Below are 25,284 nucleotides of genomic sequence, written 5' to 3'. Positions count from 1 at the left end.
CAAGCTTACCCATTTTTTTTACTTTTCAGATGTAGAGAATCAAGAACCTTGCTATTGTGATGAGTGCACTGGGGATACTATAAGAGATGATGCTCAGTTTGAGAATAATTGATGCTTTATTGGATATTAGTTATACACTTATTTAGTTAGAATTATTTACTTTGGTTAAAATTTCTATAACTGGATTATTTCAAGGTTTAAGTGGATGGATGTAACGAAGTTATCTTATCTTACTTTTAATTGTGATGTCACAAATACCTTTAGGCTTTGGATTAATTGAGTTTATTTATTTAAATAATGACTAACTCTAATTAAGACTTTGCTATATTTTCGTGATGAGTACATTGAGATTTATTTGATAATTTTGGTATATTGGTTCAGTTTTTGGTTCATACTTCTAAAACCGAATGATCTTAGGGACTTTTTGACAACCTTTAGCCCTAAGGCGGTTTAGGGATTTTACAAGGTGGTATTAGAGTAGACTATGAACTAGAAACTTATGACATAAGACTCTAAACATAGAGATACTATACCTGGGATTAAACTATTATTACTAGGGTGGTTTATCATGGTTTCTATTTATTGGATTTTGGTGTGGAAGTGATATATTACTTTTGATCTAAAGTGTACCTATTATTACCAAGTACAAATGAATCCCCACAGAAGACTCCCACTTCCACCTCCACCACCAGTTGAGGATGATGCCTTAGCAGCACCACCACCACCACCACCACTAGCTGAGGGTATTCCTACACCACCTCCACCACCACTAGTTGAGGATGCTCCATCACCACCACCTGCAGTAGTTGGGGTTACTCAATAAGATTTCATGGATCATTTATCGCATTTATAAACTTTATACAACAACATGCTGCAACTGGTGGTATCCAACCGTAGCAAGGACATTATACACAACATCAAGTTGCAGCTAGTGACAACCAACCACAACAAGGACAACATGCCCCAAGTAGAAATGATAATGGCAAGGCCATGGAGGCTCAAGAAGCTTGGGACACTTGTTTTTAAGGGGTGGGGATAGTCCATTTGTGGCCTTTAGTGTGGATAGAAGAGATGGAGAAAATATTTGATGTCTTGAAGTGTACAGACCACTAGAGGATCACTTGTGCCATTTTCATGCTGCAGGGAGAAGCCAACATGTGGTGGAAGACCTCCAAACAAATCTTGATAACTGAAGACCCGGTGATCATGTGGACAAGATTTGTAGATGCTTACTATAAGAACTACTTCCATGAAAGCTTGAGGGAGAGAAAAGAAGTAGAAGTTTTAGAATTAACTCAGGGGTCTGACTCAATGATGGATTACAAAAAGAACTTTGGGGAATTGGCATGGCTTGCACCAGACCACATTAACACTAACGCCAAGAAGGCTAAGAAATTTGAGAGAGGATTGAAGCCTCAACTAAGGGGAGGGATCGCTATATTGAAGCTGGGATCTTATACTGATGTGTTGCAAAGGGCACTGATCTTAGAGAAGAACCTGAGAGACACTTCACAGAATGACTCCAACAAAATGCAGGGGAAGAGGCCCATGGATAGTCATCGCTCGAGGGATGACATAGGCCCTAAGCATAAGAGAACTCATCACGAGTAAATTGCACATATTCCTTGTCGTACTTGTGGTAGATATCATAATGGGCAGTGTAGGCAAATTTCTGAGAACTACTTTAGATGTGGAGGACGAGGCCATATGGCAACGGACTACCCTCCACCACCGCTTTTAAGAGTGCCATGATCTGGACAACAAGTTGCACAGCATAGGTAGCACCAGATATAAATTTTTGTGCAACAACATATGCCACAGAGGTTACTACCTCAAGGACAACCTATTCACCAGGCACATCAGGGGTATCATCCACCTTCGACTCACCAAGGACAACATCACCCCTAGGGACAACAACCCACGACAGCCACATTAGATTGCATAGGCAAGTCAGGCAACAAGAGCTCCATCCGGGGTTTTTGCAATGACGGTAGAGGAAGCTAAGGAGTCACCTACAATTGTGGCAGGTACTTACCTTAATTGAAATTTGGAGTACCTTATTTATAATTATTTGAGTCATATGCATGCAAAGTAGGAAGTACACTCAAACCTAGAATATATTTCAGGTACTATAAATATTTCTTCACAATCTGCCTGTGTATTATTTGATTCGGGTTTGACACACTCGTTCCTATCCAAGTCTTTTGCTAAAAGGGTAGGAGTTGACCCTAGCCCACTAAAACCTAGACTTTTGGTGACTCTACCTTATGGAGAGACTTTGGTGGCATACACTGTATTTGAGTCTTGTCTAGTTCAGATTGAGGATAGGAGCATATTTACAAATTTGATCCTTTTAGATATGACAAAATTTGATGGTATCCTTGGCATGGATTGATTGTCCACCTATCATGCTAGCATTCAGTGTCACGAGAAGGAGATTATTTTCAGACCTAGTGATAGAGTAGAATTTAAATTAACTGGGTTGAAAATGGGTACACCATCGATGCCATTGATTTTAGCTGTGAAAGTTAAGAAGTTACTCACCCAGGGATGCCAAGGTTTTCTAGCCTCAGTAGTGGATGTGAAGAAGGAACAAGAGTTGGAAGACACTGATATTGTCAGGGATTTCCCAGATGTGTTCCCGAATGACTTTGTTAGATTACCACCTGATAGAGAGATGGAATTTTCTATTGATTTAGTCCCTGGTACGACGCCGATCTCTAAAGCACCTTATCAAATGGCTCCAATGGAATTGAAAGAATTAAAGGAACAAATTAGAGTGTTAGTTGAGAAAGGGTATATCAGGCCAAGCGTGTCTCTATGGCGAGCACCAGTATTATTTGTGAAAAAGAAGGATGGGACTTTGAGGTTGTGCATTGACTACAGAGAATTGAATAAGGTCACCATCAAGAACAGATATCCTCTACCTAGGATAGATGACCTATTTGATCACTTGTAGGGTGCAAGTATTTTCTCCAAGATAGACCTCAGATTTGGTTATCACCAATTGAAGATCAAGGGAGAAGATATACCTAAAACAACATTTAGGACCCGATATGGCCACTATGAGTTTGTTGTCATGCTATTTGGGTTGACTAATGCACTAGCAACGTTCATGGATCTAATGAACAGAATGTTCCATGATTGTCTGGACATGTTTGTTATAATTTTTATTGATGACATTTTGATTTACTCCAACAACAAGAAGTATCATTAAGAGCATCTGAGAATTGTATTGCAGATATTGAGGGAGAACCAGTTATATGCCAAGCTAAGTAAATGTGATTTTTGGCTTGATCAAGTGGGATTCTTAGGCCATGTGATCTTAGCAAGTGGGATTTCTGTAGATCCTAAAACAAAGGTAAAGGCAGTCATTGATTGGGCTAGGCCAACTATAGTTGCAGAAATTAGAAGTTTTTTGGGTATGGCTAGTTATTATAGGATATTCATTGAAGGTTTCTCTAGCATTGCTACACCTCTGACTAGACTTACAAAGAAGAGTGTAAAATTTGAATGGTCTGAGGAATGTGAGAAGAGTTTTCAAGAGCTGAAGAAAAGATTGGTGTTAGCAGCCATTCTAACTATATCATCTGGAGCAGGAAGAATGGTAATATATAGTGATGCTTCACTGAGAGGCTTAGGTTGTGTACTCATGCAACATGGAAAGGTAGTACCAAATGCTTCAAGACAATTGAAAGATTATGAGAATAATTATCCTACACATGATTTGGAGCTAGCAGTAATTATCTTCGCACTTAAGATTTGGAAACACTATCTATATGGTGAGAATTGTGAAATATATACTGATCATAAGAGCTTGAAATAATTTTCACCCAAAAAGAGTTGAGCATGAGACAGAGTAGGTGGTTAGAACTGATCAAGGATTATGATTATGATATACACTACCACCCAGGGAAAGCTAATGTAGTAATTGATCCATGGAATAGGAAGTTGCAAGGACTCTCAGTAGCCATACTAACTGAGCAACGACATCTTCAGGAAGATATCATAAGCATGGATTTAGGGTTAGTAGTTAGTTGCCATTTTGCACTATTAATGAGACTAACTATTCAATCATCCTTGATTGATAGGATTAAAGCAACTCAAATGACAAACCCTTTGATGATAAAGATCAGGGATGAGATCCAGGCAGGAAGGAAGACGCAGTTTAAGACTTCAGATGATGGAATTATTACGAATGGAACTCTCCTGTGTGTACCTGAGGATATAGAGTTGAGAGAACTCATATTGTAAGAGGCTCATCACTCACCTTACACTGTACATCTAGGTAGTACTAAAATGTACCGAGATCTAAAGGACGGTTACTGGCGGAACAATATGAAGAGGGATATTGCACAGTATATAGAGAAATGCTTAACTTGTCAATAGGTGAAGGTGGAACACCAGAGACTTTCAAAACTCCCACATCCATTGGAGATTCCACAATGGAAATGGTATCATATCAGTATGGATTTTGTCACTGCGTTGCTAAAGACTCCTAAGGGACATGATGCAGTATGGGTTTTAGTAGACCATTTGACAAAGTCGACCCATTTTTTTGCCTACTCCATGAGATATTCCTTAGAGAAACTAACCCAGTTATACATAAATGAGATTGTCAGATTGCATGGAACTAGTATCTATCATGTCAGATAGAGACCCAAGGTTCACATCCAGATTTTGGAAGAATTTGCATGAAGTGTTGGGGACAAAATTGAAGTTTAACATAGTGTTTTACCAACAGACAGACGGACAATCAAAAAGGGTGCTTCAGATTCTAGAGGACATGCTTAGAGCATGTGCTATGGATTTTAAAGGAAGCTAGGAAAAAAATATACCTTTGGTCGAATTTGCTTATAACAACAGTTTCCAAAAAATTATAGGGATGGCCCCGTATGAAGCATTATATGGCAAGAAGTGCCGACCTCCTCTATATTGGGATGAGGTTGGTGAACAGAAAGTTTTGGGACTAGAAATTGTACAAGAAGCTCAAGAAAAGGTGCAACTTATTCAGAAGCGAATCAAGGTTGCACAAGATAGATAGAAAAGCTATGCAGATACAAGAAGGAAGGCACTAGAGTTCACACAGGAGACTCTGTATTTCTCAAAGATTGCACCAATGAAGAGAGTTGTAAGATTTGGTAATAAAGGGAAGCTCAGCCCCAGATTTGTCGGTCCGTTCAAAATTTTGTAGAGGGTTGGACCAATGGCTTACCGACTTGCACTACCCCCAGCATTAGTCGGAGTTCATGATGTTTTTCACATCTCATTGCTAGGAAATATGTTGCAAACCCATCGCATATTCTGAGCTATGAACCGTTACAATTAAAAGAAGATCTATCATATGAAGAAATCCCTATTCAGCTTTTAGATCGCAAGGTGCAAGTCCTACGTAACCGCACTATACCATATGTAAAAGTTCTTTGGAATAATCATAGAATTCATAAGGCTTCTTGGGAAAAGGAAGATGATATGCGATCCAAGTGTCCATAACTTTTCAAAGATCCAAGTATGTAAATTTCGAGGACAAAATTTTTATAAGGGAGGAGGATGTAATATCCCAACTTGAAAGGCTGGACTAATTCAGATTTTTCGCACTTTATCGCAGGTTTGTTACTTGCGACTAACTGAGGAATTAATTTTGAACGCAATCATGTACACGAAATAATATGCTTGATTATGTGGATTGGTTGGGTATTAGTACATGTTGTTTGGTATATTGTCTGTTATAGTATATGTATTTTTATTCATGGACCTTATACCATCTAAGCGGTTAGTTTAGTGGTTAAGACCTTATGTCTAAATAGGATGTTAAGGGTACAAATCCTATGAAGTGTTTAAAAAAAAATAGGAATTTAAGTGGTATTTTTGCTTTGGGCGATTTTGTGGGCCCTACTTGAAATTGTGAGAGAAAGATTTCAAATTAGAAGTAGGAGACTTCATGAGTGTTTGTATCCAACAAGGAAAGAGAAAAAGGAGATTTAGAAGGGGAGAGAAAAAGGAGGGAGTTGTGGAGTAGGGATTCCCCACGTTTAAGAGAGGACGGATGATATTTAAATAAATAGGAAGAGAATGAATAAAGAAAGTAAGAAGTTGGGACTTAGAAGGAGGAAAAGAGTTTGGTAGTTATCCCAAATCATGGAGTGAGGAGAGATTTTGAAAGAAAATAATAAAAAAAAATGGGGAATTAAGGAAACTAGGGGAATCGTGGATGAGATTGAGAGGGTGGGGAGGTTGGTTTTTGAAACCCATCAAAGATTGAAACGCGACCCAAGGTTGAGTATCAGGTGTGGAGAAAAGAGTGTTGTTGTTTTCTATTATTTCTAGGTAAGAAAAAGGGGTTGCATTACTTGACAGTAAATAAAAGAAAGAGAGAGGCAAGAACAAAAAGGAGAAGGTGGAGTTATTGCTGCTGTTAGACGTGTGACACATTGCATTTATTCTTCTATTTTACAATTGAGTGCACCTAATTGTTACCCAAATTAGAAAGAGAGAAAGAGGAACACATTGCTACTATCGTTGCTGCAATTTTGTTTCACGAAGATTTGAAAAGAATTTCAGCAAACTTACTCGAAGTAAGAAAGGTTAGGTTAGTACATTCAACATTATATATGGATTAACCTTCATATTTTCATGGGAACTATTTGAAAATCTGAAATTAGAATAAGGATTTTGCTATTGGAAGGGTCAATCAACTCTATAATTCAGAATTTTTATAGAACTTATATAGGTTTCAGCTAGCTATGTTAGATATTTAAATTTCTGATTCCATAATTGTATTTCTATAAATTTTTGGCTGGTATTATATTATATAAGTTCTAAATCTTTGTTAATAAAGAGGATAACGGAATTGGTAATATAGTTCTATAAAACAATGACGGTTTGTTATGTATGCGAAGTTAACTGATTCATCTAAGAAAAAATTTTCTAGCAAAATCTGGATTTGAAATTTCTTATCTCCATAGTTGAGATCAAGTTTTAAACATTTTCTTAGGAGTGTTTTAGTGTTGCAAGAATAGAATTCCAGAAATTTTAACACAATAGGGTAATACATTTTGAAGGGATAATAACGTATTAAATCAAATAGGATCATAAGAGGAGGGGTATTGAGGTTGACTTTATTTTGTAAATAAAGGAAAGAGTTAGATTGGAGGTAAATGGACGATGGAAAATGCTATTTGGAATTGATATTATCAGGTGATTGAGACCCCACATAACTCTAGTATTATTTTTTATATAAACTATTTTCTTAATTTTATTTTGAGTTGGACATTATAAACTGAATCAGTATTGTTAGTTTCACGTATTGTTCTGAAATTTGATTTGAAATACTATGCATGTTATTTTATAAACTATAAATGAGATGGAACATTATTATACTGCAACCCTTCCAACAGGGGGTCATATGTTGGGATGAAAACGTTGAGCCTAGGAGTGAGGCAAGAGCATGACGTTAAGGACATTGCCCGGTTCCGTGAGCCAAGAGCTTTTCGTTCACTTTTTCATTGTGGTTAGGTATGTGGACCAAGGGTGAGGCAAGAGCATGACGTTAAGGAGCATGGTTTTTCCTTCATAGGAGCCTGTTACCGAATCCGAGAACCAAAAGCCAAGAGCTTGAGTCTCATTCCAGTGGTTGTGATGTACGATTTTAATTATAATTTTAGGAGTGCCACTCTTTGAATCTTATTAGGAATGTTAAATGGAAATCGATTTGAGAATATTTGAGTTCATAGCATTTGAAATAGAGTTTGCTATATTTTCAAGTTTAATCAATTTATGTGTTGATTTACCATTGTTTCTGAAAGCATCTGTTTTTGTTATGTTCCTTTCGCTCACTAAGCTTTCCCTAGCTTACCTATTTTTTTTACTTTTCAAATGTAAAGAATCAAGAACCTTGCTATTGTGATGAGTGTACTAGGCATACTAAAGGAGATAATGCTCAGTTTGGGAATGATTGGTGCTTTATTGGATATTAGTTATGCACTTATTTAGAACATATTTATTTACTTTGGATTTAGATTTTTATAACTGAGATTATTTTAGGGTTTAAGTGGATGGATATAGCAAAGCTTATCTTATCTTACTTTTAATTGTGGTGTCACAAACACCTTTAGACTTTGGATTTTGAGTTTATTTATTTAGATAATGATTATACTCCAGTTAAGACTTTCATTATATTTTCGTGATGAGTACATCGAGGTTTATTTGATGATTTTGGTATATTGGTTCGATTTTGGTTCATACTTCTAAAATCGAACGGTTTTAAGGACCTTTTAACAACCCTTAGCCCTAGGGCGGTTTGGGGGTGTTACAAGTGGAGTTAATGGAGAGTGGAGGAGAAGTGGGAGAAGAGATCGACTAGGCACACCAGCTGGTGATGGTGGAAAGTGGAAAAAACTAAAAAAAAATGGGAGGAACGATGGGAGTCGGTCCTAGGCACTCTAATACCATATTAAGTAATGGAACTACACTTTATTGCTTGACTTAAGATATTACAACCTGATGGCCTATATATAAAAAGCCTAGATAGGAATCCACATAATTGAAAACTCTATCCAATAAGGAAATCTAATAGAAGAGAGTTGCATTTGGAGTTTTTTATCACCTATGATAGTTGTAAACATGAATGCGAACTCCAAGGGTGGTAGAGGTTGATAGCACGCGTAACTCCAATGATGTAGAAGTCCTAGTAGGAAGATAAGATTGACATCTAAGGAAACTCTTACAAGATAGGAGTATATCGGCCACCATGGGTGGTGATGGAAATTAAGGGAGAGTAAAACTCAAATTCTTATTGATAGTCTATATATATCTTGAAAGCATCTCCATGTTTAGGTCAGTTCTGGCTAGTTCAGAGATGCATGAAGTAATTGGTTTTAGCAAGCAAAAATTAAAGATATTGACATTTTCAATTTGATTCAATACATGCCCATCAAAACAAATAGATCTCCATAATAATTCGTAAAAAAACATAATTATCCATTTTCATCACTTTTCGTTGAAGTTAAGTTTTTATTATTTGGATTATATATTTATGCAAAAATATGAATGGATTAGATTCTTCTATCTCTTTGTTGTAGAATGAGCACATCCTCCACATATCTAAGTTTCTAGCTTGTCAAATGGCAGTACCTAAATTTGAATTAGCATCTCGGTACAAGTATACAACTTAAAAGGGAAATAATCTGAAATCATAAAATATAAAATTAAGTGATTATGTCTCTTGTCTTATATCTTAAAATGTATGATTTTCATTTATTTTGTGAATGGATGAGCTAAAAAAAAAAACTATGGAATGGAATCTAACAAAGTTTATGAAAAAAATTCAAATAAACGTAATAAAATTTTCAAGCATTAATTATGGAAAAGTGAAAAAAATTGAGTATTGTCTGTCTTAGTACCGAGGCTTTTGAACTCTATCATGTAACATCCACAAATCCGGGTGAAATATGGGTGCAGGCCCTCGCAAGCCATTGTTAAATAACAGCATAAAAACGATTGACTAACTTTAAAACCTCAAAACATTAGTCAACTAATCATGGACCCACCTCTACTATTCACGGGAGCCATCGCATTTATGTTGTGCACTCTGATCGATTTTATCAAATATACATAAAATCTATCAAACTCAAATATACAAATCAAATCACACACATCATGTACCCTATGTACAAAATATAATAAAATACGTTTAATTCTCCAAAAATACAAAACCCCTATTCTATTTAATTGATCTTTCTTCTGTATCAAGCCACACATGAGGCTGTGAGATATAAAACTGTAGTGGGGTGAGCTAAAAGGAAGATGGAACATGGCATAATCACACTTAGTATAACAATACATATACTTAAACTTTCATTCCTTTTTCATACATGCATAAAAACATCTTTCATAACATGTTAAAATCTCTTTTTTATATCACTTCACCGGGAAGTTTATGAAATAACCTAGAGGGGGGTGAATAGGTTATACTAGTGGCATTAGACTCTTTTCGATAAATAGGTTACTCGTTTGACAGCAAGTTAAAATAATGCAGAGAAAATAAAACAAGAACAACCACAACACAAGATTTATAGTGGTTCGACTCAATTCGAGTCTAGTCCACTCCCTACAAGAATCATCTTGTAAGGTATTCCACTAGTTCTCCCTTTCAGTANGGGGGGGTGAATAGGTTATACTAGTGGAATTTAACTCTTTTCGATAAATAGGTCACAAGTGTGACTGTAAGTTAAAAGCGATGCTGAATAAATAAAATAAAAACAACCACAACACAAGATTTAGAGTGGTTTAACTCAATTCGAGTCTAGTCCACTCCCTACAAGAATCCTCTTGTAAGGTATTCCACTAGTTTTCCCTTTCAGTACAGTAGGTAGGGAAGAAACCTTTACAATCTTTTTACGGATAAGAGTATCCTTACAAATCTCCTTTCCAGGCAGAGAGACGCCTTCACAATCTCTTTTAGAGGTAGAGAGAGACCTTTCTCTTTTTAGGATAAGAGTATCCTTACAATCCTAAGTACAGTCTAGAATTGTAAAAACAGAAAATAAGAAATAGTGGAATAAGAGGAATACCTCAAGTGTTGTGCAAATGAGAATGAATAATAAATGATGAGTGATGCACCTTTTGTAAAGTCCTCTCTTACGGCTTTGACTTGCACAGGAGAGAGTAGAGGACTTTGATTGAGACTTGAGCCTCTTGTTTGGGATTTGTGTAATAGAATAACTCAAGTAGAAATAAACTTCTCTAATGCTTGCAACAATGCTCTTAAAGCTCTTTCTTAACCAATAATTAATTAAGAGTGATTAGGGTATTTATAGGTGAACTTAGTGAAGCATTTCAGGCAGGGAATCAAGCTCTAACGGTCATATTCTGGGTCCACCGGTCGACCGCCATTGGTAGCCGGTCGACCGCCAAGAGCCGTTGTAGGCAAAAAAATAGCCGTTGGGGCACTTCCAGGCAGGCACCGGTCTACCGGGACTTTCAGCCGGTCGACCGCCTATGGTCTCGGACAGGTCCGGTCGACCGGGGCTTCCAGCAGGTCGACCGCCTATGGTCTCGGGTGGTTCCGGTCGACCGGGGCTTCCAGCCGGTCGACCGCCAACATGACATGCTCTGTTTTGACAGACTGCTGTCATACTGACCAGTCATTAGTGTTTTGACCATAACTTTTCGGTCTGACTTCAGAATGATTTGAGATCAGTTGCGTTAGAATCACAACTCAATTTCCTACAGCTTCTATGAAGGATTCATTTCCTAATACTAATCTTAAGATTCCCTAAAATACCCTTGATTCAGGTTACTGTGTGTTCCACACCACTTAGAGGCTTTCCATACCTGGTCAAGGCATGCTCTATGGTTATTCTAATATGATGTAATGCACATGCATGATGTGAGTGCATATAAGTATGTGGAAATTACAAATTACATTAAAAATAACTTAATCTATCCTAGTGGTCTTCTTCTTCACTTGAATCTTCCATTCTTTGGCCCTTCATCTTCTTTCCTTCTTGTTTGCTGTTTCATGTCTTTAAGCTTCATGTCTTGATTCGACCTTCGACCTTCTAAGGGTTTCTTCAACCTAATCACACTTTATCAATCAAGTTAAAGATGTATGTTTGTTTGTTAACACCAAAACATGGCAAGGAGTGTGGACATGTTTGCCAACAAGGGGTTGGACCTTCATGTCTGTTATGGGCGTTCTACCAGTTAGTGCCAATTACATGTGCCCACCACTTCTCTGCAATTTATAACTTATTTGGTTCTGATGTATGTAAATTTTAGCGGCATGCTTGGGAGATAACTATCCATATTGGTGTCCAATAACCTACATTTGTTTGGGTTCTAGCTTTCATAAATCATAAGTGAAGGTTGGATCTTTTATTTCTTTTCGAGTATTGCACATATGTACTTTGATGTTATCACTTCTGCCTCACGCTTTCTGTACAAATGTGAAGGTATCCTCCTGGTCATGGGGATGTGTTCTCTGCCTTGATGAACAGCGGCAAACTGGATGCTTTATTAGCAAAGGTAGACACTTGGATGTATCAAGGTTTCATTTTCTGATGTCAACTTATATAACCTATTCTGAAATCAGTTTGTTGTCTTTTAATATTATCATTTTTAAAATTATTCAAAATTTTGTGATTCAGGGTAAGGAGTATGTCTTCGTCGCCAACTCAGATAACTTGGGTGCTGTTGTTGACCTGAGTATCCTTTTTATAGCCTATATCGATAAACAATTTCTATATTGTGGTTTTCTGCGGTTCTACCACCTCTATAGTTCTCTTCTTCAGTTCAGCACATCACAGTATCTACCATAAAAATTTACCATTTGGAAGACATGTGCTCCTTTACTGGTTATTGTAGACATCTTAAATCATTTGATCAAAAACAAGAATGAATACTGTATGGAGGTAAGTGGAGGATACATTTTCATGTTGTTCTTCGGCTTTGGAATTTGGAGTCTTCTAAATCTTAATATTTGTGCAGGTGACTCCTAAAACCTTGGCAGATGTCAAAGGTGGTACCCTTATTTCCTATGAAGGGAGAGTTCAGGTACACTGAACTAGCAGTATTCAAAAGTACAAATCTACATATATTTTCATCCAAATTTAGATGTTCAGCAAAGACATCCTGTTATCTCCATGAAGGCTAACTCATAATTACCAAACTGGAAAAGAATTTATTTTTTCAACTGATAGATTATATTACTATTGGCATAATTTCATTCTGAAGAAATTTTTAAATTATTGAATGCAGTCTTAAATCTCAATGCAGTACATAGAAACTCTTTCTGTCAGTTGCTTCTGTAATTATATTCATGGTGGAAAGGAATCCAATCAAATATTAACAGTTTCATGTTTTGAGAATATTTTGAATAGTAGTCATTCATGTTTAAGGTGTTTTAAAATTGTATAAATTTCAGATTTTTGTAATCAAATAAGACTCATCAAATGAGTCAAATAGGTACACAGTTGGATATGTCCTTGTTGCTTACATTAGATGTGCCTCATTCTAGTCTCAAACTTTGATTGCCTTTAAATGGCAAGGATCAGACATGCAAATGTATCTTCAGATTTTAGTCTTCTAGATATTTTAGTTTTAAGTTCAATTGTTGGTTGGACAGATCTTTCTATGTCAAATATCTTGAAACAATTAAAATTGTTAAGTACTTTGTGTAGTCTGCAGTTGTTTTAGTTACTGAGTTTAATTATCTGATAGATTTGTCATCTCATGTCGTTATTTAAAAATACAAGAAAGAAAAGCTTTGTTACTCCATGTTGATCCGTTCATAACCTAAGTCTAGTGAGCTGCTTTGTTGTCCTAATTCTATAATCATTTCCCTTTGCTTTATCAGTTGAACACTATTCTTATATTACTCTTTCTGCCATTATGCAATGCAGCTCCTGGAAATTGCACAGGTTCCTGATGAGCATGTGAGTTAAAATTCTTTTCCTTTAACCTTCTCTCTTACACTTTATCTGGTAATTTATTTTTTTATGTTTGTTTCTCTGATGAATACTCCAAGATAACTTAATGAAGGGATGAAAGGATTTACATAAAGTCAATGTTGTCGAACAACATGGTTGGGCCTTTTTATTTTTCTTCCAAGAATTATCTTTTTGGATCTTGAATGTGACATAATTTGTTCTTTTTGTCTCATACAGGTCAGTGAATTCAAGTCTATTGAGAAGTTCAAGATTTTCAACACGAATAACTTGTAAGTGGACTAGTGGTTCATGGATAGTTTGGTAGAAGACGCCTTAATAAGATGTTATCCACTATGCAGTCCTGTATCTGAATAGAACACAACTCTCAAAAACTGTGATCCTTGAAGGGGAAAAATTGTTGAAATCGTGACATTGTTTTGTCCAGAAAAAGTGCAGTTATGATTTGATGATATATTAATAGTTGTTTTGTACAGGTGGGTAAATTTGAAGGCCGTTAAAAGGCTTGTAGAAGCTGATGCACTAAAAATGGAGATCATTCCGAACCCTAAGGTAGGTTTTTTCTCCCTATTGAGTGGTAGGTCAATACTGAGGTGGTCTTAATGTTGGAATTAATGGTATTTCCAGGAAGTGAATGGGGTCAAGGTTCTTCAGCTGGAGACTGCAGCAGGTGCAGCAATTCGGGTATTCATCAGATATACCAAACTATTCTTGGAATGTTTTCATCTGATGACTTGTGCAGTTTCTTATTTTATTATTTCTGTCTTTTCGGTGAACTAGTTCTTTGATAAAGCTATTGGAATCAATGTTCCCCGATCTCGTTTCCTTCCAGTTAAGGCGACGTCTGATTTGCTTCTTGTCCAGGTTTCCCTAAAGCCCTTTCTGACATTAATCTTGATCTTTTTATATTGATTTAGCCTTATTGACAGAATTTCTTTGTACTTGCAGTCTGATCTCTACACCTTAGCTGATGGCTTTGTAACCCGTAACAAAGATAGAAGCAATCCTTCAAATCCCACTATCGAATTGGGGCCAGAGTTCAAGAAGGTAATCTATCTGAAGGACTCTTGCCATTACATGGACTTTTTATTTCTTTAATAGGAAGGAAAGAATATGGTAACCTTAACTTCAAAAGAGAAGGTGTAGATCAGCACTTTGCTTGTTTTAAGCTAATCCCCTGCTTCTTGTATGCTCTTTAGTTACACTGACTGTTCTATTTTATGTTCTCCAGGTTAGCAACTTCCTTAGTCACTTTAAGGCCATTCCAAGCATCATTGAACTTGATAGCTTGAAGGTCAGTGGTGATGCCTGGTTTGGTGCTGGCATAAAACTGAAGGGGAATGTGACCGTTGCTGCAAAACCTGGAGTGAAATTAGAAATTCCTGATGGAGTTGTACTTGAGAACAAGGTAAAATCCCTACAAATTCCTCATTCTTTTTCTTTTTCTTACCCCTTCCCTTTCCAGCTTAAATCTAAAATCAATTTATGGCTTAGAGGGCATTAGTACTTCTCTGAAGGTTTTCATTGTGCTTTTCTTAAGGTTTTCATTGTGATGTTCAGGTTATCAATGACCCCAAGGACATTTGAGGTGGAAGGCTTCTTAATTTTGTTGAGTGTACCTATCTTGAATCATTAAGGCTGTAAGCAATATTTTTTTTTCCAGCTTCACTGGATGAGTTGTGTAGGATCGAGGAATGTTTGGATAATAACTAATAATAAAAAGAGGATGATTTTGTTGTAATGAGCCTTGCCTTTTGGTGGACGCAAGCAATCATAATATATCAGTTCCCCATCGCTGCATCTTTTGTTCTTATAAAGTATTTGCAAGTTCAGTGAGGGTGTGTTCTCATGACCTGATCCTAAAGTGATCTTATTAAGCATTATCCAGCTCTAGTATCTGGGCTGAATTGGAATACATAGTTGTAAAATCAAGTGTAGGTCAGCCCCTATTGGAAGAAATTAAAATCCTGGGTGGGCTTAGTTTAGTTCATCAAATTGTTTATCAGTGTTTGGTGGCATGTTGCCTCAAATTCCTTCATCATTTTGTAAATAAAAGTACAAGGAAAAGTAGTGGTCCCTTTTAAGAACTGTTAGCTTCTTCCGTGTTCGTTTTGTTGTTAATTTTCAATCTTTTGTAATGACAAGTTTCAATCTTTGGTACTAGGCCATGAGGTGTTCGATGAAATACTTAAACATTCTGAAATGAAAAATACATTTTAATCAGACATGTATCCAAACAATGTTTACATTCTCAGTTAAAAATGCGTTCTGAGTTTAGAGAATGAGAATGCTCATTCTAGAATGGGAATACAATAAATATCTAGGTACATATAAGACATTCTTGGCGCTTACTCCCTTATTTGAATTTTGAAGCATTCCTTATCGCTGCTCCAAGATTGATCATCGCTTGGGCCCTTAATTGAGCGTTGAGTCTCTGAATATATAAAGAAGTAGCTCCACTGCTGCCGCCGCCCATGCATGAAGCCTGAGCATGCGGATTGCTGGCACAACTCAGATGGGCATCGAAATCGCATTCCCGGCACTCATATGACCATTGGTTTACCGCAACGTCCTCACAACACATATCACAAGTGCAAGATGTTTGACGGCCGATAGAGAGGCCAAGGCTGTGGGGGTGGGCTTGGTGGTTGAGTGACATGGGCATGGAAGCACAACTCAGATGGGCACCAAAATCACAGGCCTTACACTCATATGAACACTGGTTTACTGCGATCTCCCTGCGACACATAGCACAAGAGAGAGGTGTTTGACGGCGGAAGACAGAGAAGTGAAGAGTGTGGGGGTGGGCTTGGTGGTTGAGTGACATGGGCATGGTGTTAGAACTTCCTATGGGTTTGAGATTGAAACCCTATGGAGGAAACCACACAGGAAAAACAAGAACACGAATCTAATAAAATTATGGAGGATCGATTTGTACCTTTCACCTAGTATGCTGAAGATGATTGATGTTGGTCACTCCCACTTTCGCTCTATTGGCTTGGCTATGGATCTTCTACAACCCCTTAAACCTCCTTGGTTCTCTCACTTTAGTGGTAAAGTGGGGAAGAGTGAATAATAGTTGTAGGGACCCAAAACCTAGTATTTATAATACTGTCCTGCACTCAAAACCCTAAACCACAATGGGTTGAGCCAGCATATCCCTAAGCTTGAGAGTGGACCGAACCGGTTCATGCAATTTGACTCTCACCCATTTAATCAACCCGAATAATTAATTTAGCCCATAAATCCAACACATGGAAGCACAACTCAGATGGGCATCAAAATCGCAGGCCCGGCATTCATAGGACCACTGGTTTACGGCGACCTCCCCACGACACATATCACAAGTGAAAGGTGTGTTACGGCGGAGGACAGAGAGGCGAAGAGTGTGAGGGTGGGCTTGGTGGTTGAGTGAGATGGGTTTGGAAGCACAATGGATGTGTAAGTCAAGGGTGCAAGCTCTGCAGTGATAGGAGAAGCCTTTGTCTTCGAGGCCGCAGGCATCGCAGGTGAAGGTTCCATCTGGGTAGGCTGGGAAGGGAAGGAGAGTGAGTGGGTGGTCGTTGTCTGATGGGTGGTTGATGAGCTGAGGTTTCTGAGAACATGATATGTGGAGGATGAAGTTGCAGGTTTTGCAGATGTAGATCGATCCCGAGGGCTCGAGCTCACACATTGCACATGGAGGCAGATTGATATTGGGTTGTTGCTGTTGGAGATTGGAGAGCTCTAGAGGGTGAGGATGACTAAAGTGTTGAATGGATTGGTTGTACTTCGGCTTATCCATCTCTCTCTCCGTGTGTGTGTGTGATGTGCGTGTAGATGAGTTTTGTCTGGTGGAAAAGAGAATGAACCAGAGGGTGCAAAATATAAAGGAGTTGCTTGTTGACTAAATAAGGTGCTGAGAAATGTAGATGATAAGTTTGAGTTTGAGGTAGGAAGTATTATATGATGTCTGACCTGGCAAGGAAATTCTACATCATCTATGTTAGCTTGCCTATTTTGACCAGTTCATCCTCATATTACTGGTGGCGTTTGATGGAATCAGAAAATTGGATGGCTGTACATCTGTTTGGAACCGGGGTGGTTATAATATATTTTTGTAACTTTTTTCTTTTTCCTCAACCATATGGTTTACATCCTCTTAATTTCTGTAATTTCTTTCCCCCCCAACTGTCACTCTTCTCTCATATTCTATTTATGGAAAAAAAAAACTACCCGCTTGCATGTTATTTATTCTAGAATTGAAAAGTTCCAAAGCCTTGATTTTTATTAGGATAGAATAATACGTAGTACCTTTTTTTTTTTACTAACGATGGGTAGACTAACCCACAGACCCATACTGATCCCACAATCGCATGGATCAGGTCAATATCGGGGTTGAATGAGAATCATTCAACTTTCACTGAAAGCAGTGAAGAACACTAAACACCCGGTGTGAGTGGCCCAAGGTGTGTCGAGTAGGAGTTGAACTTAGGACGTTCGAGTTTACGGTATGTACCAAGTTCGTTGCTCATCAATTGCGCTAACAGCTAGACTTGACAATAACAAAAGTGCATTTTATCGTAAAATATATTTTTTTTGGAGAGAAAATTCTACCTGATTGTGTGGTTACTATACCAACGTGTGGATCAATGGGAGAGTACTCAGCCTAGGCATAGGGGGCATGACCAGGTAGAGTTCTTTTCCCTTCACAACCCCGCCCCCGCCCCCCATGATAAAAGTCGGTACTATATATGATCTGAACTGGCCGGCAACTAAATTCTTTATTGTAACCTCTCTCTTTTGCTTTGGCTTTGTTGTCCGAGGGTTAAAACAATCATTTTCTTTTAAGTTGCAGCTAAGTATGGTACCAGTGGAGGAGAATGGAATTCCAAGGGCAGGTTTAAAAATACCCACTTTGAATAAATTTTTCCATTCCTATATCTGAGATTCTATTCCCTTGACCGGTACCAGGGGTTGTAGCTACTTGGCTGCAACCCAGGCAGCAGCCGAGTTTTGTTCGTAGATCTACATCTCCAGCTTTGATGGTGGAGGGTTGGGAGATCTCATGCCTGAAGGAGTACAACCAAAAGGTGGTCATTGAGATCTCTAGATTTGGTATAAATTTGTGTTAGAGCAAATACCAACAAATACGAAGAAAAACAAAGACATAGATTCACACACAACATATTTTTAATGAGGTTTGTATACCGATGTGGTGTGCTACGTCTTCAGGTGAATAAGAATATGTTTCATTCCTGTGGAAAAGATGTAATAATAGAGATCGCATAAATACACTCAAACCTCCGCAAGAAAACTCGCCCAGAAACCTAGTTCAAAAATCCCAAAATTATAATGCTTGCTCAACAAGACAATAGAACATTATATACTCTTTCAAGTCATAGGTCAATCAGGTCGAATCGTATCATCACAGGTCTCAGAAAAAATCTTATTCAAATCACCACCAAAATATATCAGAACGAATCATTATACAGATTAAGAATTCGGGACAAACATTACAATTTGGTATCTTCTTCTTCTTCCTCCGATCTTTATACTTTTTACTACATTTAATTGGTTCCTTCTTCACAATCACGATCCGATACTGTACTTTACCATGAATGAGAAAGAAGTGTTTTCCTTTCGGTTCTGTCACCACCTTGTTTCTTTTGACTTTCTACGCCCACATAAAATGAAGGGATTCAAATCTGGTCATGATCAACCCAGAAAAAATAAAAAGGTAACCAAAGAAAAAATCAACCTTAATATGATCCGATGTACACGGATGTGGGGTCAATATTGACCCGTGGAACTACTCAAGCGGTAAAGCTTGAATACTCGTTATAAGTGAAAAAAAAAAAAAAAAATACTACAAGGCTTGCCCCAAATTGCAACCCAAAAACAATTAAAAAAAAGGGGGGGGGGGGTTTAATCTCAGAGAAACAGCCTCATAGGTTGTTGAAGTATTAAAATTCCAATCATTATCACATGAAATCTTAGACATCAAAAGTCAAAACTCATAAAATAAGGTGTGAATTAAAAAAAAAAAAATTTACATGATTACCCACTTATGAACTTCCCTTTACAAAATTACCTACTAAAAATTTTAGTTAACAAAAATACCCAAAATTAGATTTTTATTTACAAAATTACCCACTTAAAGTTTAAGTTAAAAAATATACCCAAAATTGAGTTTGGGTTTACAAAACTACCCACTCAAAATTTCAATAATAAAAAAATACATGATTATATGTGGAAGATGAAAACTCATTATTTTGGGTAGTTTTGTAAAGTCAAACCTAATTTTAGATATTTTTGTTAACTGAAACTTTGGTGGATAGTTTTGTAAACCCAAACCTAATTTTGAGTATTTTTGTTAACCAAAACGTTTTGTGGGTAATATTGTAAAGAGAAACCCAAAAATGAATAATCATGTATTTTTCTTTAAAAAAAAAAAAAAAAATTCAATTTTGTCACATCCACCATCAATCTCTTAACGAAAAGTTTGGATGGTGTGAGAGGTTTCCGGATTCTCTACCCATGTGGGTAGTCACCCCACATTGTCAAGGCCAATCAAGTGGAGGTATGATCCCACTAAGTCACTCTAACCCCGTGTCATATCAAGTGGGAGATTCATACTCATGAGAAGGTAATAGTGGAGATATTATTGAACAATCTTATACAAAAGGTAGATATTGGATGAAAATTTTTTGTTACCTGGATTGCACGAACTTTCTTGCTACTTGAACTCGCAGCCAAAGAAATTATATATGAGACTATTTCATTGATAATCAACTTGACATCATGATTTTTGTCATAGTTTGAATGTTGCTTGTATATTATTGCTACGCAATTGTTAAGTATATATGCTATCAAAAAAATATTTACAGTATATATGGAGTAATAATGAGAGTGTACGTCCTAGTAAAAGTTATTCATGTATCTTCAAACATTTCGATGCCAATCGCCCTTGAGAGAGAGAGATACAAAGGAGGGTATAAGACATGATTTTAGTTCACAATATCCAAATGGGTATCTAACCAATTCCGAATCGGTATGTATTAGATGATTTTACTTTCATAGATATCAATATCATAACGTTTTTTTTATATTATTTACCCTTTATCCATATTGTATCACTGATCCGATATTGGCCAGTGATGGGGTAACTAATGTGATCATTCATGTGTGATTCAAGATGATGGAGGAGAAGGTGGACTACAATGTCACCCTTCCAAAAGGGCCACAGTTTACATACAAGGAGCATGCCTCTCTACTATTATATAAATATGCACTAAAGTTTTTTTTTTGGTTATTTACATCCTAAAGAACTACCTAAGGGGATTTTACTCACATATACAAGAGAAGAGGGGAGGGGAGGGGAGGGGAGGTGATACGAAAGGGGAGGGGGGATGCATGTGATAGGAGTTGATCTCTAGACCAGAAACCTCGCACATGCTCTACCAGCAGAAACTGCAACCAGTGTGCTATGCACTGGATTCACTAAATGAACTAAAGTTATCATCACTGATTCATGAGATTATTGTACATAGAAAAAATGAAAGGTTAACTGTTAACATGTTCTCATTTATCATTAAAAGGTTCGCCCCTTAAAAAAAAAATCCCTTTATTTTATTTTATTAAAGCTTTTGTTCACCAAGAATAACTTTAGCCATAGTGATTTGATATTTTAATTAGACTCTTGGAATAATAAATGCCATCACTAACTTATTTTATCTCCAACCAAACAAACAATAAATATCCTTACAAAAAATAAATAAATAAATAAACAAACAATAAATATAAGAAGTAATTTGAATATTCAAAATGTACTTTCAACCCTAAAAACACAAGAAGTTGTGATAAAGATTGCTGTAATTATTTTTATTAAAAGATTAAAAACAGCACATATATAGAGATTTCAATAACACAAACAAGCAGTTCTGATACAATTTCATGAATATCATCTCATTTATTTCTTTTTCCAACTCCATGTCCCTCCACCTCCTCCATATTTAGCTCCCTCAGAAGCATTAAAAGCCATTTCTTGAATATTCTTAAGAGATTGCATCGCTATTGAATAGTTGATATGATCAACAGTTGAAGAAGTACCTCCACCGATGCTACTGCTGCCGCCGCCGCCACCGCCGGCGGTGGTGAAACCCTGCGGAAATCCTTGGACTGCTGCCTCAAATCCAATGTTGGATCGATTAGGCTTAGCATTTGGATCACTGGCACAACTCAGATGGGCATCGAAATCGCAGGGCAGACACCCATAAGACCACTGGTTTGCCCCGACTTCCTTGGAACACATATCACAAGTGAGAAACAATGATCGACGGCGGTTGGAGAGGCTAAGTGTGTGGGGATGGGCTTGGTGGTTGAGTGACATGGGCATGGAAGCACAGTTGATATGCAAATCAAGGGTGCAAGCTCTGCAGTGATAGCAGAAACCATTGTCTCGAACACCACAGGCATCACAGGTGAAGGTTCCATCTGGGTATGCTGGGAAGGGAAGGAGGGTGAGTGGGTGGTTGGGGTCTGCTGGGTGGTTGATGAGCTGAGGTTTCTGAGAGCATGATATGTGGAGGATGAAGTTGCAGGTTTTGCAGATATAGATCGATCCAGAAGTTTGTTGCTTGCAGATTGCACAGGGAGGGAGAATGAGAGTGGGGTGATGAAGTTGGAGATTGGAGAATTCTAGAGGATGAGGATGACTGAAATGTTGGAGGATGGAATATTGGTTGGAGTTTGGCTTATCAATCTCTGGCCTACCCATCTCTCTCTCTCTCTCTCTCTCTCTCTCTCTCTCTCTCTTGCTTGTTCTTGTGTGTGTGAGAACCAGAGGATTGAAATATAAAAGGGTTGCTTGTGGAATTGAGATATATAGAAGCTGCTGAGTAAATTCACATAGATGATGGAGACAGTTGGTAGATACTACCAATAGATGAATAAAATACTAAAATTTCAGGAAAAAAAAGAAAGAATGGAGTATTAAAAGCAGGTATTGTATATGATCTGACATGGGAAGTAAACGCTTGATCCAAACGCATCCCTTAAACAATTAAAAAAAAAAAAAGTTTTTCTAATCTTTATTATTATTGTTATTTTAAATATGAGAGAATTAAGCAACCTCGGATGTGGCTGAACTATTAAAATCTAAACACTATCACATGGAATCTAAGGCATCGAAAGTCAAAGTCAAAGCCCATAAAATAAGTTGTGAATTATAAAAAAAAAGAAATACAGTTTTTCTCACATCTACGGTCAATCTCTTGATAAGAGAAGGTATCACGTAATAGTGAATGAAATGTTATTGAAAAACCTCATGGAAAAGGGTAGATATTTATGACTGTTGACGCTTGTATATACATATTAGGGTAATTTACAGTGCCATCTCCTGGAGAATGTCAATATTAGAGGGATACCCTTTCTCTTTCACCAAATTGGACTTGGACCCCTTGCCGTCAGTCTATGTTAAGTGAAGTTGTGAAATGATATTTTTGCCTTTATGAGGAAAACACCATTATTATACTATTCCAAAAATACCCTTTAATCACCTTTATCACTTATCACACTCTCTCCCTCTTTCCTTTTCCTTACCTCAACCTATGAGTCCGGCGAGATTCAGACTACTCGAGTTGCTGTCGCTGGCAAGTTGTGTTCATTCCGTCAACGACGAGTTGTGCTCATTCCGTCGATGGCGAGTGGTGCTGCCTCTGATGGTGCCCATGCAAGTCTCCATCGCCGGTATTTGGATCAAAATAAATGATTTCACCGGACTCAGTTTCATCTTCTTCCTCCTCCCATTCCTATTCACGGCCATGATTGTTTCAGAACCTTTACCTCTCTGTGACTTCTCTGATTCAGGTCCAGTGAGGCCGGATCTGTCGGTGGCGGACATGAAGGCAGAGGCCGTGGCAGACAAAGACATGGAGGCAGAGGCGGTGGCGGCGGTGGAGAAGGAGAAGGTGAGGGAGAAGGTTTGGCGCCTTCGCCGATCAATCAGGTATAAGGGATCTTCTTCTCTAACTTGGTGACTCACGCGATAGACCATATTAGGGAACTTGAGAAGTAGAGAAGGGGAGGGGTGTCAACGTGGTGGAGGAGTGGTGTCAGCGGCAGTGGTCTGGAAAACTCAGCCGTCGAACCTCCGGTGTAGAATCAAGAACCATAGAGAGAGAGTTCATGTTGATTGCCGCTGTCGCCGATGCCGCTGCCGTCACCACCGTGAGTTTGTGCTAATCGCCACTATCACTGATGCCGTTGCCCCGCCACCGCTGTGAGTTCATGCTGATTGCCACTGTCACCATTGCCGCTGCCCGCCACCGCTGTGAGTTTGTGCTGATCGCCGCTGTCGCCGACGCCACTACCCCCACCACCGTGATCGCTGGTGCTTGAGAAGTAGAGAAGGGGAGGGGTGTCAGCGTGGTGGAGGAGTGGTGTCACGAGTAGCTAGCTTGCCTCCAAAGAGGGGTAGAGTTCTCAAGGGGATCTTGAAGAAGGTGATCTCAGCTCTCTGTTTCTCAATGCGGAAGTGATCTGTTCGTTTTCTTCCGTTCTTACCTCTCCTGACTATGATTGATTTCATTAGAGTTGAGTTGCAATGTAACATCCCAACGTCTCTCTCTTTTTCTCTTTCCCTTTGCATTCGTTGTTATATGTGTTCTTGTTTGTTACTAGTCTTGTACTCTGTTTATAAAAGACTCAACGGGCAGATTCCTTTCTAAATGTAATTATTTACGACAACATTTGATTAGATTTAATGTGACCGTGAGTTCATGTTGATCGTCGCTGTCACCGTTGCCTCTGCCCGCCACTGCTGTGAGTTCGTGTTGATCGCCGTTGTCACCGATGCCACTGCCCCCACTGTCCCCACTGCCGTGATCACTGGTGCTTGATTTGGTAGAAAGGTATAAGAACTATTGATTTGAGGATGAGACTCATTACATGGGCATTTTAGGGATTTCACATTTAGTAAGGGTATTTTCATATTTAAAATAAAATATAGTAGTTGACATCAGTATAAAAGGTATATTCCTTAACTGAGACTGACGGCAAGGGGTCCAAGTCCAATTTGGTGAAAGAAAGGGGGTATCCCTCTAATATTGGCATTCTCCAGGGGGTGGCGTTGTAAATTATCCTACATATTATTACCTTAGGGTAGGATATCACTATGTGATCGTGTAACCCCATAATGAGAAGAAGTACAAGGACATCCCACATACATATGGATGAATTTTATTTATTTATTTAATTCATAAGGGTTGAGATGTGATACTCAAGAATATGACAAGTATATTGAACTCACTTGGGGGATAATAATGTCTCTCTACAAAGATTACAGTAAATACCAAAGGGTTTGAGAGATCGATGAAGGTGCGTAAGCTTTAGTCCAACATCTTTAGAAGGAGGTTGTTCGGATAGTTGATAACATTTAGCCTCCTTAACATGGCACACCACGTTTTAAAGTCTTGAAACCTATAAACCAAAGAGGATAATATTGTGTCAAGATTAATGGAATCGAAACGTTATAAGAAATGGTACTTTTGAACTCATATCACAATGATCATTTTTTTTTTCTAAAATATTATTTTGTTCTTTTTTCTAAAATATTATTCAATTTCACCCTCCTCCTCCCTCACAATTTTGAATGAAGTTTAGCCTAGCAGCTTTGGTGTGTGGATAGTGAGTGGTCACAATTAAATTGAAACCCAAGTTCGGCAACAAAAGCTTAGAGCAAGTTCTATCGAAAATTCATGATGATTGGAACATGCCTGTTGCAAACCAATGAAAGCAAACCCAGTTAGGAAGGTTTTGGGTTTTACAAGTGCATGCACCCACTTGGGCAGGATTA

At 38.0% G+C, this 25,284-nt stretch overlaps 2 protein-coding genes across 2 annotated transcripts; one reads left to right on the top strand and one right to left on the bottom strand.

Annotated features, from left to right (window-relative positions):
• Nucleotides 1-11,878: 11,878 nt before the first annotated feature.
• On the top strand, nt 11,879-15,248 carry LOC122078307 (UTP--glucose-1-phosphate uridylyltransferase-like). Its single transcript, XM_042644236.1, has 12 exons — nt 11,879-12,027; nt 12,150-12,207; nt 12,367-12,413; nt 12,490-12,555; nt 13,404-13,436; nt 13,668-13,720; nt 13,925-14,000; nt 14,076-14,132; nt 14,229-14,312; nt 14,397-14,495; nt 14,680-14,856; nt 15,009-15,248. Exons 1-12 carry the CDS (start codon nt 11,992-11,994, stop codon nt 15,033-15,035), a joined length of 813 nt encoding a protein of 270 aa, XP_042500170.1. The 5' UTR covers nt 11,879-11,991; the 3' UTR covers nt 15,036-15,248.
• Nucleotides 15,249-21,319: 6,071 nt separating this feature from the next.
• Nucleotides 21,320-22,241, bottom strand: LOC122078308. Its single transcript, XM_042644237.1, has one exon. It carries the CDS (start codon nt 22,204-22,206, stop codon nt 21,400-21,402), a length of 807 nt encoding a protein of 268 aa, XP_042500171.1. The 5' UTR covers nt 22,207-22,241; the 3' UTR covers nt 21,320-21,399.
• Between the last annotated feature and the right edge of the window lie 3,043 nt (nt 22,242-25,284).

Source organism: Macadamia integrifolia, chromosome 5 (genome assembly GCF_013358625.1).
Source record: "Macadamia integrifolia cultivar HAES 741 chromosome 5, SCU_Mint_v3, whole genome shotgun sequence".
In the NCBI taxonomy this organism is placed as follows: Eukaryota; Viridiplantae; Streptophyta; class Magnoliopsida; order Proteales; family Proteaceae; genus Macadamia; species Macadamia integrifolia.
This window is presented reverse-complemented; position numbering and strand designations above follow the sequence as displayed.

Bases quoted from the DNA above. Each gene is read 5' to 3' on its own strand.
- LOC122078308 (XM_042644237.1), bottom strand. From the start codon at position 22,206: ATGGGTAGGCCAGAGATTGATAAGCCAAACTCCAACCAATATTCCATC.
- LOC122078307 (XM_042644236.1), top strand. From the start codon at position 11,992: ATGAACAGCGGCAAACTGGATGCTTTATTAGCAAAG. The intron at 12,556-13,403 runs GTACACTGAACT...TATGCAATGCAG, and splicing joins CCTATGAAGGGAGAGTTCAG to CTCCTGGAAATTGCACAGGT. The intron at 14,001-14,075 runs GTAGGTTTTTTC...TGGTATTTCCAG, and splicing joins AGATCATTCCGAACCCTAAG to GAAGTGAATGGGGTCAAGGT.